The sequence below is a fragment of the Onychostoma macrolepis genome, chromosome 18 (genome assembly GCF_012432095.1).
Source record: "Onychostoma macrolepis isolate SWU-2019 chromosome 18, ASM1243209v1, whole genome shotgun sequence".
Classification (NCBI taxonomy): Eukaryota; Metazoa; Chordata; class Actinopteri; order Cypriniformes; family Cyprinidae; genus Onychostoma; species Onychostoma macrolepis.
Window position 1 is genome coordinate 14,433,808 of NC_081172.1, and position 15,669 is coordinate 14,449,476.

At 36.2% G+C, this 15,669-nt stretch overlaps 1 protein-coding gene across 11 annotated transcripts in view; it reads left to right on the plus strand.

Moving 5' to 3' along the window:
* Positions 1-1,014: 1,014 nt before the first annotated feature.
* Positions 1,015-15,669, plus strand: part of lysmd4 (LysM, putative peptidoglycan-binding, domain containing 4) — a 46,983-nt gene continuing 32,328 nt past the window's right edge. For 9 of the 11 annotated variants that reach the window (XR_009267107.1, XR_009267113.1, XR_009267108.1 and 6 more), the window contains exons 1-3: positions 1,302-3,323; positions 3,794-4,083; positions 4,353-4,916. Coding sequence is in view for 2 of the 11 variants with exons in the window: in XM_058752348.1 (XP_058608331.1) it covers positions 3,296-3,323; positions 3,794-4,083; positions 4,353-4,865 (831 nt within the window). In the remaining 9 variants the exon portion in view is untranslated. Of the gene's footprint in view, positions 1,119-1,301; positions 3,324-3,793; positions 4,084-4,352; positions 7,805-15,669 lie in introns of those variants that run through there. The other 2 variants (XM_058752350.1, XM_058752348.1) reach the window with 2 other exon arrangements.

Consider the following 15,669-nt stretch of genomic DNA (forward strand, 5'->3'; position numbering starts at 1 on the left):
TATGCATGACCTTTTCGAAATCACATGATTCAACCTTTTCGTGATCAGTTCAAAATTTTGTCAGAATGCCTTACCCACAGCTTCATGTTTCCAACCTCAACTGACTTGTTTCAACGCGGAAGCAATGTAACAATAACCCACATCTGTTGTTGTTACTGCTTTTGAATTTCAAGATTTCAGATTTGTTCATATGGTCCGAAGACTTTTTTTTTTTCGCCGAAGTAATCACCAATTTGGTGACTGAAATAAAAATTGTAATCTAAGTATGATCCATTGAAAGATTCATGTGACTATCATATTTTACAGTACGTAAATGAAAAAATTATGCTTTTTCAACAGTGATGCATCAAATAGGCTACATGTAATGTCTTTGATTACTAAATATTAGCCTACTAAATATGTATAAATGGTCTTCTTTTAAACTTTCTATTCATCAAAGAATCCTGAAAATAAATAAATAAATAAATAACGTTTCCACAAAAATATGAAAGAAAGAAAGAAAGGAAGGAAGAAAGAAAGAAAAACAAACAAACATTTTTTAATAGGCTATTGATTTTAAAGGAGATGCAATATTAATTTGTTATGACAATAGGTAAATGATTAAATTTGCACAACTATTCATAAATGAGTAAATGTAAATTAGTAAGATTTAAAAAAAAAAAAGTAAATTAGTAAAAGTGTTCATCTATAGACTACACACCTACAACGAATACTAGCCTACATCCTGCCGTGACACGTAAGAGGCGCCCTTGTTTCTCAACCACACTTAACAGAGAGAAACTTTATAGTCTTGGGAAAACATAAACCAGGGGTAATGCACCATGACATTTTACCATTTTAATTGAACGCCTGACACCAGATTTTGATTTCGAAATAAAGACGTCATATATTATTTGCAATATATATATATATCGGGACGGGCGCAACCACTCCACCATAGGCAGCATAATCTACTGTAGAGAATTCGCCTTTTTCAACGAGCTGATTGGCTGGAGGACCTGTCAATCTACAGTGGCCTTCCGCGCCAGCACCAGCAGGCTAGGTTGCGTTATGAAGTTTCTAAAATGACACTTGGGGATATTTTTGTCAGCACCATGTAGCTGTTTTTGTCTAGAAAGGTGAGTATTATTCAGATTCAGCTCAGTAATTGGGAAAGTTATGAAAAGGCGGATTTTTAACTTCGGAGATGATAGTTGGCTATAGAATTAGCTTAACGTTACGAGTGTCGGTTACTGTAACCTTTATTAGTGTTTACTGTACACATACTCCATTTTTTCCTTAACAAATTTAAGGTATATTTTGTTGATTTTTGCCTTGTGTTTTGTACATTTTTGGGGGAAAATATTTTCAGTCGATGCCAGTTGATGTAACGGTGTTCTTTGATCCGCTGTTATTTCAACTACAGACAATAATCACTTTCCAGCTCTGATTTTTTTCTGAGGTAGTGCTACTAAGTCTCCACAATGTCACAGTACAGTAGCTGTATGCTTATGAACAATGATGCATTGTTTCGTGTTGTTTACATTCTGCAGTATGTTTCTTACTCTAACGTTAGTTACAAACTTTTTATTACAATAAAGTTGATTTCTACCTTTTATTACTGCTGTAAATCTCCTGACTGCAGATAGAATGCTGTTTCCTTGCAAGAGTTAAAGTAATATGTTGGAGTTTTTTTTTTTTCGAATATGGGCACTTTTGGTCCTGTAGAAAATAAATGATCTTAAAAGAAATCTTAAATACAATTTCACACCCTAAATAGGTTATTTATTTTGGTTAATAATACCAATTTCTGACAGTGTATAAATGCAACACAGAAGAACATATTTTCTGACAGTCCCACAATGAACATTCCCACAGTTTAATTGTCAATACATCTTAAATTATATGTTTAATAGCATCTTTATTTGAAATAATAACATTTTAAACATTAATAAAATTCAACTCCTTTATCTTTATAAGGCTAATTTTATAGCTAGCATTTTATGTATAATAAATATTCACAATTAAATCATATTTTGCATATTTTGCATAATTTAACATAATTTCTGTTTGCACATGGTGTGCAATGAAAGTATTATTTTTACAAGTAATATTCACCTGTTTGTTGTTTTCCTCCTGGTACAACTGTAAAATGTTACAATACATATTATACATGAAAAGTATAGAAATAATTATAAATAATTCATGAGGGTAAGGATAATGTTTCCAATAAAGTTTGATTGCTATCTTCATATAACAAACAAATAATAAAAAAAAAATTACATGTATTTATAATCTAACTATAATGACAGTCCACTGAACGGCAAGTTTAAGAACCCATATGCAGTTTATTTACAAACGTGATCCAAAATACAAACATAATCCGAGACTAGGGATGCAACGATACCATTTTTTCAGAACAGATCCGATCCGATCTTCTGAGTATCTACCGATACCGATCATAATCCGATACCAGCGCAGTTTTTTTTCAATCGATGTAGAATTGCTATACTTCTGTGTTGACCTGATCGTCACTCTTTTGTGTGTTAAACACAATCTACTACATATAGATAACTTCATTTTAATGAAATATAAAATATTATATTAATATTATTAAATTAAATTATTAATATGATTAATATTATATTAATAATATTAAAAATATATCATCATAATCTATAACAAACATACTATTATAAACTAGGTTAGTGGATAATTCAGCAGCAAAAGATACTCTAGAAAAATGGGGTGCACAATTTTATAAAACTTAGTGAAACATTTTTATTTACAAATAAAAGTGAATAAGTGTAGGACTAAATCTGGTCAAATGGTACACATTGCTCTTTGTATTGTTGTAGTGTATTAAATCTGTGCGTTAGTTTATTGATCCTTTTCTTTTATCAGTTTTAAACCTCAGTTACTGTGCACTCTTGAAAAGAGTTTGACTGTCCTGACCAAACGTGTATGCAGTTTGACGCTGAATGGAGGATAACAGACAGCTGCAGCGGAGAGAAGAATTTACCTGAACTTGAATTTAACAAGTTAAATATTCATCTGTACCTCAGATTAAACTATGGAACAGCTTCAGAACACTTGAAATACAGTGCACAAAAACTTTATGGTGCTTTATAATGTCTTTGTGCCTTTCGTGGGGCTCAACAATACCACAGAATAGTATATGCACAATATCGGATTTGGATCAGTCTTGTCTGATCAATACCCGATCCGCAGAAAATGACCGTGTCAGAGCCGATACCGATACTGATACTGAGTATCGGATCGATGCATCCCTATCCGAGACTTGACTTGACTCAGCATGGACAAACTAGACTCACCGACAGCAGGTAACAACATCAATACACGACAAGGAATAATGGCAACATGAAGGCTACTTATAGCAAACAATACAAGTCAAATGACAAGAACCAACCAATGAGAGACAGGACACATGACTAAGACTACCAATCAGAACATGACACAATGAACAAGAGAATCAATAGCACGAATACATGAGGGCAAGGGAAGCATTACACAAACAGGGATGTGTGTGTATATATATATATATATATATATATATATATATATATATATATTTTTTTTTTTTTTTTTTTCTTTGATGAATAGAAAGTTCAAAAGAACAGCATTTAATTGAAATAAAAATGTTTTGTAACATTGTAAATTACTTTCAAATTTTAATTAATCTTTTTTTTTTTCATAAAAATTTTAATTCCTTAAAAGAATGCTCACCCCAAACCATTGAAAATGAATGTACTGTATATGCAAACTGAACTGGCCTTACTACTTATTCTTCTAGATATTGGTCTAGTCGCAGTGATGAGGCGAGGAGATCCTATCCCTCGAGCCTTTCAGGCTCCAGTGGATGTACATGCCAGTGCGGATGGCCAAGTATACATGTTCAGACACAGACAAGAAGAACCAGACGTGTCATCTGAGGATGAGGAACTCAATGTCATGGAGCTCCGGCCGCGAAGCAGAGACTCATCCTCACAGGAGAGAGAAAGAGTGGGAGAAATGCTCTTGTTGGAACGGGACATCTCACATGAGGACAATCTCAACAAACTGGCTCTTCAATATGGATGCAAGGTATCATGTTTGATAACGTAGATCATTCTCATTTAGGCCCTTAAAGGAATAGATTACCCAAAAATGAAAATTTGATGCAAATTTATTCACCCTCAGGCCATATAAGATGTAGATGAGTTTGTTAAATGCTAAATTTCTCCAAATCTGTTCTGCTGAAGAAACAAACTCATCTAAATCTTGGATGGCCTGAGGATGAGTACATTTGCTGCAAATTTTCATTTCTGGAGTGAACATTTCCTTTAAAAATAATCATTTTCTATGGCTTCCAGGTGGCTGACATAAAAAGGGTGAACAACCTTTTTCAAGAGCAGGACATGTATGCACTGAAGTCCATCAAAATTCCTATAAAGAAGCATGGCTTGCTAACCGAGGCCAACTCTGAGCTCAGGAACCCCCAGCAAAGACCATCCAATGATGTAGCATCGTCAGACAGTGCTGAAGCAAACGTCTCAGGAAGACCTCAGGTGCAGGAGTACACCAATTACCTAAAAGAGGTGGACAGTGACATTGAGCGTCTGATTCAAAGCACAGACCCCTCAGAAGAGGTATTTTCCAACAGTTCTAAGGTATCCAAACGATGGGGGTGGAGAAGCCAGCGTTTGCGCAGCTATGGTGCAGACTGGGGGATCCAGTGGTGGAACGCTGTAATTGCCATGTTGCTCATTGGCATTGTCCTGCCAATATTCTATGTGGTATATTTTAAAACTCAAGATAATGGTGAATCAGTAGTGAACAATAGAATGAACAACATCACTGTGCCTACCTCAAACAGTACAGGGTGAGCGTCAGCTCATTGGACCTCGGGAGTATAATAGAAAATCACCTTGAAAAAAGTGAGTATAGCACTTGAAAATTTGTAATTTGGTTTGATGCCTACAATTTTCTTTGGTACATTGATAAACTTAGTATTATAAGTTCACACAGCCTGATCTTATGGCAATTCGTACATATTTTACGAGGTGGCTAATTCGTACGAGCTTACTTTTTTGCCAAATCGTACGCATTTTACGAGTTGCACAATTCGTATAAATTTGTACGAAAGACCTACAACCTAACCCCACCCCTAAATCTACCTGTCACTGGGGTTTAGACAAATCGTACGAATTCGAATTGAAAAAGATCACATTATTCAAAATTTGTGTTCCACAGAAAAAGAAAGTAACATGAATATGGAGAGACATGCGGGTGGGTAAATGATAACACAAGTTTTTTGGTGAGCTATCACTTTAATTTCATTTGCATAGTGAAGGTACCTAAAGAGATCATTTATGAGATTATGAGTTTGCGTTACAAACTGGGCGTTGTATCTGCTCACACTCCACACTCAGATTGTTGAAACTGTTGTTATTGTTTTTATGGGTGCTATATTTAACAGAATAATGAAATGGTTATAACAGTTTTTCTTTGTGGAGAAAAACACAACAAAAAAACAATACAAAAAAAATAATAATAATGAAACAGCTTTTCTCATCAAATTGATCATATTTTTGTGGTCCTGTCTTTGCAATAATTTCACCAAGCATTGATATACAATTACAGAAAAATGTAAAAAAGGAAAAGCAAAAACGTACTTTATAAAATTGGGTATGATGTTTTGCAGTTTTATATCTGTTTGCCTTAATGTTATTTTGTGCTAACTCAAATTTGTATACATTTCTTTGTTTTGATTTTGAACACTACTGCCAAATAGTTATTTCAGTGTGGAAACGCACTATAGTGCCAGCAGTGCCAAAGAACGGACTTGTATTAAATAACTGTTTGTTCAGTCATTAGAAGTGCAATAAAGACATATTTCACAGGAAGGGCTAAGCTCATGTGCAGATGGACACATTTTGACCTTTGGATTGTCATATTAAAACATATCTTTTGAATCATAGTACTGTTTTTTCTTAGATATGTGTATTATTGCACTGGGGTGGCCAATGGGTGAATAGGCCTACATTAAATAAATAAAGGCCGGGACACACCAAGCCGACGGCGAGCGACTGTCGGGTTAGTTTGTTTGGTGTGTTCCACTCATCGGCTCTTGTCGGGCTCACGTCGGCGGCAGTTTGCCCGATTCAACATGTCGAATCGGCGTCGGGGAAGTCGGCGAGGGTGATAACTCTGATTGGATGTTCAGTTAGCGAAGGAGTCAGTGCCCAAGAAATAAAGTGAAAGTGATGAAAACAAGCATGTAAATGAAGGCGGTACAGACAGACTGCTGTTTAAATGTTACGTGATCTTTCCCAATCATTCTAATGGCGAATGTTTTCATAACAACATGAGCCGCATAAATGATTAAAGTTAGTCTATCAACGTTACTGATATTCAAAATGGTAAGCAAGCGCTACTTTGTTTACATTTCCTATATCTGCCTTTATCTCTTGACTTACATCTTTGTTTCGGTTTCTCCTTTTGAATGAGGAATATATAGGCCTACTATTGATAGCTGCTGATATGGACAGTTAATTCCTCTCGCGCATGCGCAGAACGCATGTGTTACTTTTTAGTCTGTGCGGTCTGTTCAAGCGTAGTTTTTTTGGTCCAACGCTGCTGAAGCGAGGCGACAACACCGTCGGCTTTCTTCGCCGCTAGTTCTTTGAAGTCGGGTTGGTGTGTACTGTTGTGCCCATTTTGGACCCCCTGCCAAATTATTACCCCTCTCGTTAAAATCGCTAAATGATTGCCTAATCCTAACCCCTCCCCCACACCTAACCCTAAACCTAGGGGAGGTAATAATCTGGCAGGGGTCAGAATTGGGCACAACACCGGCCTTAAGAAAAGGTTCTTCATGGCCTTTTGAGTAATGTCTTATATAGTTGCTTATGTGGTTGTAAACAGAAGAAAACCTGGACCCAAGCTGATTTTCAGTCATTATTCTCTATAAAAAGGTTACATATTTAGGAACTATGTAATATAAAAAAAAAAGCAGTCTACTGCTATCTTGGATTGTGAGTGATTAAAGTCTATGTAATAGTAAACTGTACAAACCCAATATAGGCCTACCCATTAAACATTTAAATTGGTGAATTAAGGGTGATTGGGACATAAGGTTAAATGGGACAGTATAACTAGCCTATACAGAATTTATTTTCTCACCTAATGAGTGAAAATAAAAACTTTTTTTTGCTGAGTCCTGTGTTTTGTGTAAGACCACATAATTAAAATGGGATGCCCTCATTGGTGTGACATCATTTAGGTGGGCCAGGCATGCATCAAACAGGAAGTTGACCATGAAAAGCATTAACTGAGGAAAATGACATAAGCTTTTGCTTATTGCTTATTTCGTTTTCATAATAAGGTCCTAAAATTGTCATAGCTACTATATTATGCAAACATTTGATGGAAACATAAATATGATACACTGCTTCTACAAAATCAGTAAAATAAAAAAAGTGTTATTATCATGTTTCTATTTTCTGAATTTGGTTGTTTTTATTTTGTCCCATCCACCCAAACACAACTGGATGGGACAGTGCTTAAAGGCTTTTTAAAAAATGTGCACTGTCTTTTTAATATTATTTGTTTATATTTTAAGTTTTACTTATTTTAGAGGAACTAGCTTTCAAACAAACTGTCATTTTTGGAACTTATCTTAAAAAGGAACAGGCCACCAACAAATTGTCTCTGCCCACAGACTTGCAGCCATGTTTCCGTCCTACACCATGTGTTTCCAATCTTTCTTGCACTCCAATTCCAAGTCTTCATTGTCCTTTTTTCTTTTCCCATCCACTTTAGTTTGCAGCCGTGTTATTTACTGTAGCATCATTAATATACATTTAATTGATATTTTGAATTCGATTTTCAATGTTTACATTTTTATGTTTTCATTTAAATTGTAGTTAAAGTTAGGAATTTTATGTGTCATTTTTATTATTTTTTAAATATGTTTATGTATTTATTAATTATAATTTTTCTTGTTCTTTCAGTTTTAGTTATTTTAGTACTTCAGGTTAAGCTAACTGAAAAATAAATGTGTGGCAACTAGCTGAAATAAAGTACATTTATGTTCCAGTTAACGTTTGTTTTATTTTAAGTAACGGACATTTTTTTGGGGGTTTGTAACTGTATTTAACTATAATAACTGTTTGTTTGTTTGTTTGTTTGTTTTCAGTCTAGATTAATTTATTGCTCAAATTTGCCTAGTTGAATGGTATGGCAGAGTAATAGGTAATGGTGGGATAAAACAATAGAATTTGTATTCATATCAATAAAAGACTTCAGGCAGGTAATATGGAATATGAAATAAATACTACAAATATCGGATTAATATTTGAAATTGTTTAAATGTGAAATGCCCATAGCGAAACAGTCAACATGAAAATCAAAAGAAATTTACAGAGAGGAAAAAAATATGTTTTGTTCGTTCAACAGCTGCTTAGACTCAGTTCCATGTGTTCTCACAACCTGAAAACTTCATCTCACAGGCTCAGCTCACAGAAACAGGCGCTGCTGTGATCCTGCTCCAGGCCCCACAGCTTTGGCCCTGTGCCTTCTCTCTGTCTGCATCTCGGCTGCTGCAGCACAGACCAAGGGCGAGAGGACCACCCCTTTCTTTGTCTGCAAACCCAAACCGCAGTTATTACGCAAACCTTAACACTCCCAGAGCAAGCTCTGATGTGATCTGTTTGCTAATGCTTTTTGATTTCTGCATGATCCAAGATTTAGGAACATTATCTCAAATTTTGAATATTGGTAAGACAGTACACAGACAGATTTAGCACAAATTGAAAAAGCTGAGCACCTCCCATAGTGTGTATTCTGAGGGTTTTGCAATCTATAAATCAATTAAAAACATGCACAGACTTTTAAAAATAAAGGTTCCTTAATGGCATCAATGGTTCCATTAAGAACCTAACATCCATAAAATATTTCCACACTCTTAAAAACAAAGGTTCTTTATTGGCGTTGATGGCTCCTTGAAGAACCTGTATCATCCATGGAAATTTTCCTTTGCACAAAAGGTTCTTTACAGTGGAAAAAGGTTCTTCCGATTATTATAATGTTCAGAACTGTTAGCCGAATGGTTCCTCTATGACAGGGGTCATAATCTGCATTAATTTTGTGGCCCGCGTCATTCTGAAGATTAATGTATTTTTTATTACAGTTTGCGCGCAAAATATTAGGCAGTTTGATGGTATTTATTTATTTTTTAATTAAATGTAGCCTATACAATCGCAGTAGTAAAAGCTGCTCGTTCTCTGCAAGCGCCGTAACTAACCACGCCCCAAACCACGTAAAAGAGAGGCGTTGTCCAACAAAAGAGGACAACATGATTTTATTATCAGTCCAGTGTTTGAAATAACTTCATTTTGTGAGCTGATGTGCGGTTTTTGTCACAGAACGAGGCAGATAATATATTCTATATGGTAAAGGCAATGTCGATCATCATTGGATTATAAATATAGGCTACGTTAAACCATATATTGTCGCGTCGTATGTTTATTGTCCTATACTGTTGGATATAGTATAAATAGTCAGATCGCGAACAGATTCAATCACCCACGCAATCTTGTTCATAAATGACAGGATTCATATGTCTATTAAAGTCTTAAATCACAATGTAACGCTCAAATCTGCGCTGGCGCTGCTGCCGCTGATCCAGAGAGAGCAGTTTATATGAAACATCTTTACAAAGTCTTTCGTATCGTTATTTCTGTGTTACAAACATTCAAATAATCACAGAAGTACTGGAATAAAAGTTTATTGTTCGGATATAATGTCTAGCGATCAAAATAGAACAAATCACCTTTTTGAAAGTGACGATGCTTCAAATAAAGATTGCATCAATTACAATGTACTGCTACTGCCAGCCAGTGACTTAAACTGAGATTCATTCAAAAAACATTGATTCATTCAGGAATTAAACAAGTGAAGTCTTTATGAGCAAGTCATGAAGCTGAGCTATGAATCATTTAATTTTTTTTTTTTTTTTTTTTTTATCAATTAGTCGAATATTGCATTCTATAAATAGACAGCAACAATGTTTTTCTAGAAACTCTAGTAAATGTTATTTTGTTTAGTTGTCTGTTTTTTTTCTCGTTTTGTTCTTCTCAGAATCATGGTGGGAGAATAGTGGTATCTCTTTTAAAAATGAAATATTGATACAATATAGTTAATATAAATATGAAAAATAATACTTCTTTCTAAAATACTTTGTTTGCTCAAGAATGTTTTTATTTTTAGCATTTTGAGTTTGTTCAATAGGCTACTCTGTTCAATATAGCAAAACAAACTTTTAATCCAATTTTTGTTCCAGATTTTACTAAAAACAAAAATAAATAAATAAATAAATATATATATATATATATATATATATATATATATATATATATATATATATGATTATATATTTTTTTTTCATGCTCAGTCTTATTTTAAATAGGACAAGGACAAGCAACACTTAGATAAGTAATAAACTGTATTTCTAAATCAGTAAATCTGCAAATATTGTCTTAAAGTCTTGCATCATTTGCATCATCAAATTGTAATTTGTGGCCCTTTGCATTGTATGTAGAGGCCGCTTGGCCTCTGAACTTTTTGAGTACCTATGGCATCGCTGTGAAAACACATTCTGAAACCATTTTTAAAAGTCTAGAATATTTGATTGCCATTGATATGAGTGGAATCTTGTTTTGATGGGGCCGAAATGGGAGCAAGTCAGTGTTGCCAAGTCCGCTGCTTTCCGGCGGAATTGGGCTACTTTAACACTGTTGCTTTTTCATGTCGGCGGGCTGAAGCGACTCCAACAACGTGATATTTAGCCCCTGGAATGTGAATTGTACTAGGGGAACCCCACCAAAAAACGTGTATTTTAGCCCTCTTACCGCGATTTTTACTGGGGGACCCCCCTCAAAATACGATTGGGCTAGTTTTGAGTGGCAATGTGGCCGGTTTTGTTCCGAAAACCTGGCAACCCTGAAAGTATCCATTTGTGTGTGTTGTGTGTTTGTAGAGAAGTGCTTTGTTTTCTTAGGTTCAATGTTATGTAGGCTACTTGTGGGACAAATCATTCAATCTGAAGCATCTGCATTGAGTAAAAAACCAGTGAGGAGGTTTGGGCACTGTGGCTTTAAAGACTTTTTTTGCAGTTGGCAAAATGCCATGTGGCCACAAAACAGCCCTAATCCTTTTTCCAAGGAGCTTTCAACACTCACCTTCCTGGCAGTTTTGCCTCAAACTCATCCGTCTGCATGTATAGATCACCCGGTTTGATGGTTTTGTGAGCAAAATCCACCAGAGGGCAGCCTTATCCTAAAGTTGAACGAAAAAAAAAAAAAAAAATGAAAGCATTCCGTGTAGAAGATTGTTATTTACAGTACGCCTTAGGTATTGCTTTCATTTGTCCCTTGAAACTTTCTTGCACATAGCAATTTCAGGCTTGGTTTATGGGAATGCGTACATATAGGTTATATAAACATATACACACACATACATATGTATTATTTTAAGCACCCAAAGCTCAAGGTGCATATATTGTAGCTTTAATCCAGGTGCTGTTTTATTGTAACTTTCTATATGTGTGCTTGATAAGCACGGTTACTGTGGGCTCTGGAGAGAATAGGGGTTTTTCTTCTCCCAGGGGGATTGAGCAGACACAGGGTAATTTGTAGTGAAATTTCCAGCAGGGTTCGTTTTGCAGGTGGCTGAGCGCAAGGGTGTGGTGAGGAATGAGAGAAGCAATTTGATGGCTGAAGGCTGTGAATATGAGCATTGTTACACAGCAGCAGGTTGGGTCGTGAGGCAATGGGCTTTGAGATCATGGGCGGTTTGATAGCAGGAAAGGTGGCAGGGAGGGTGATCCTTTGAGGTATCACTAAGATTTACAAATAATAATAATAAATGATTCAATAGTCTTCAAATGATATGTGACTGAACATGGATGATCATAATTTTTTTATGTGATATTCTTTAGGCTGATTTGAGACTGTATTAAATATTGACATGAGAAAAGAACAATACATTCCTCTTGTATAAGCAGCTTTTAAAAATGCTTAAAGAATTGACTGTTTGCTTAAATTTTTTTAACTGGAGTGCAGAGTTTTGATTGTTTATTTGCATTTTTAATTCATTCTTATTACATTCATACTTTTTTTATTGAATACTTCACCTAAAAATAAAACGTCTGTCATCTTTTACTCACCCTCACATTGATTTGAACCTGTAGGATGTTTTTTTTCCAGTGAAATACAGAAGGATACAGTGAGGAAAATAAGTATTTGAACACCCTGCTATTTTGCAAGTTCTCCCACTTAGAAATCATGGAGGGGTCTGAAATTGTCATCGTAGGTGCATGTCCACTGTGAGAGACATAATCTAAAAAAAAAAATCCAGAAATCACAATGTATGATTTTTTTTAACTATTTATTTGTATGATACAGCTGCAAATAAGTATTTGAACACCTGAGAAAATCAATGTTAATATTTGGTACAGTAGCCTTTGTTTGCAATTACAGAGGTCAAACGTTTCCTGTAGTTTTCACCAGGTTTGCACACACTGCAGGAGGGATTTTGGCCCACTCCTCCACACAGATCTTCTCTAGATCAGTCAGGTTTCTGGCCTGTCGCTGAGAAACACGGAGTTTGAGCTCCTCCAAAGATTCTCTATTGGGTTTAGGTCTGGAGACTGGCTAGGCCACGCCAGAACCTTGATATGCTTCTTACAGAGCCACTCCTTGGTTATCCTGGCTGTGTGCTTCGGTCATTGTCATGTTGGAAGACCCAGCCTCGACCCATCTTTAATGCTCTAACTGAGGGAAGGAGGTTGTTCCCCAAAATCTCGCAATACATGGCCCCGGTCATCCTCTCCTTAATACAGTGCAGTCGCCCTGTCCCATGTGCAGAAAAACACCCCAAAGATGATGCTACCACCCCATGCTTCACAGTAGGGATGGTGTTCTTGATGGTACTCATTATTCTTCTTCCTCCAAACACGTTTAGTGGAATTATGACCAAAAGTTCTATTTTGGTCTCATCTGACCACATGACTTTCTCCCATGACTCCTCTGGATCATCCAAATGGTCATTGGCAAACTTAAGTCGGGCCTGGACATGTGCTGGTTTAAGCAGGGGAACCTTCCGTGCCATGCATGATTTCAAACCATGACGTCTTCGTGTATTACCAACAGTAACCTTGGAAACGGTGGTCCCAGCTCTTTTCAGGTCATTGACCAGCTCCTCCCGTGTAGTTCTGGGCTGATTTCTCACCTTTCTTAGGATCATTGAGACCCCACGAGGTGAGATCTTGCATGGAGCCCCAGTCCGAGGGAGACTGACAGTCATGTTTAGCTTCTTCCATTTTCTAATGATTGCTCCAACAGTGGACCTTTTTTCACCAAGCTGCTTGGCAATTTCCCCGTAGCCCTTTCCAGCCTTGTGGAGGTGTACAATTTTGTCTCTAGTGTCTTTGGACAGCTCTTTGGTCTTGGCCATGTTAGTAGTTGGATTCTTACTGATTGTATGGGGTGGACAGGTGTCTTTATGCAGCTAACGACCTCAAACAGGTGCATCTAATTTAGGATAATAAATGGAGTGGAGGTGGACATTTTAAAGGCAGACTAACAGGTCTTTGAGGGTCAGAATTCTAGCTGATAGACAGGTGTTCAAATACTTATTTGCAGCTGTATCATACAAATAAATAGTTAAAAAATCATACATTGTGATTTCTGGATTTTTTTTTAGATTATGTCTCTCACAGTGGACATGCACCTACGATGACAATTTCAGACCCCTCCATGATTTCTAAGTGGGAGAACTTGCAAAATAGCAGGGTGTTCAAATACTTATTTTCCTCACTGTATATTTATCAGAATGTCCAAGCTGCTATTTTTCACACAATGAATGCGAATGGTGACCATAACTGTCAAGGCAAGATTTTCTGTTAATAACATCTTCTGCACACACAATTATAATATGACTTTAAAAACAATTAGTGCACTAGCCATATTGATTATTTTTATAATAATAAAAAATAAAAAATAAACTTGAAAGCTCCTGGTTCCCATCCTCTTGCACTGGAACTTCTCTTTTTATGTTCTACAAAAGTAATACAGTATTATATGTTAGAAGTGATATAAGGGAATAATTTGCTGAGATAGTTTCTCGAGTGTAATAATTATTATTTTTATTGAACAACATATGGGTCTTGAAACTTCTGGAATTGTAAAATGAATCATGGTTAATTATAAATATATCAATAAGTTTGAAAAAAAAAATTGAAAACAAGCAACAAAGCAGTCATAATTACAGCAGAAATTATATAAATATCTTAACCTCTATGCGAGGGCCTTCTAATGTAAGGTCCATAATCTTTTCTCTACTAAAGTTCTTGTAGGAATATGTACACACACTCACACACAATAAACCCTCAGCACGCAATTTGTTTTGGTGCTTTGTTTTAGTAACTGAAATGCTTATGTAGACATGAGCATCAGCAAGAGGCAGTACGAAGGTCATATCATCAGACACACAAGCGTGCATTTGGCAGTTTTATTCCAAGAGGAATTATGATAATCTCTGAGGCTTTGGTGCTGATTCAAATAGCAGTTCAACTCTTTAAATCCCCTGCCAAAAGTCTCCTACATGGCTTAGGTCATACCAGAGGAAAGAGAACTGTGAGGAAACACACATGGATCAAGGGGAGAAATAGGGTAGTTTGATTTCTTTAGCGAATATGCGTTCTTGGCAACGTTTTCCATCTTTTTCTCTTCTAACTGCCAGTAATAGAATTGCGCATCGCAATATGTCTGAAGAAAAGACCTGAATAAGCTTTAAAATGCAATAAGTAAGGTGTGAAGAGAAGAAAACCACAGCAAAGCTTACAAGTCGCGTGTGTGTGGTCAGACATGTGTTATTCTTCTGGATGATTTTTTGCTGTGATGGTGAGCATCTTTTTCTCAGTGTCTCCTGGGAATTGTTTTATGGAAAATCAGCAGAAGACACAGCTGGCCGAAGAATGTGATGTGCTGTCAGTCATGTCCTGGCTCCTGTGTGGGTGGGAGTTTTTCTTACTCCCCCAACGTGGGGGGAACCAATGGCATGGCACCTGTTTTACATTCCACCAAGAGGCCTTGGGTTCTGGAAAGCTGGGGCTGATTCCAGCAAAAGCTGCTCAGGCACGGCATATGGAATAAAGCAGTCAATCTGCGCAGCAAATTTCTGTGCAGTTATGTCTCCTATGTGTTCTTTGTGACAAATGCAGACAATGCTCTGGTTTTTATTTAATTTCATTTTATTTTATTTTCCTTGAATTTGATTGCCTGAGCAGCATTCTGATAGCAGCATGGGGAACCTCAATCTTGTATAATTCGGCTTGACTAGGGGTGTAACAGTTGGTTTTGAAGTCACGGTTCAGAAATGTATTTATTTATTTATTTATTCACATAGGCCTATGTGTATACTGTTACACCCCAATTGTCCGCATTCACAGTGTCCCAGACAAAAGTATGTGAATGATGTGGAGTGGAAGTGGGTTTGTGTGATTTTTACCTTGAACAAGGAGTGAGTGAGACAGCAGTGTTAATTATCTTACACAGTTTTTTAGTTATAATTATTGTCTTTTGACGTACATATTCTTTAAATTCAGTCAATATTTTGTCATATTCA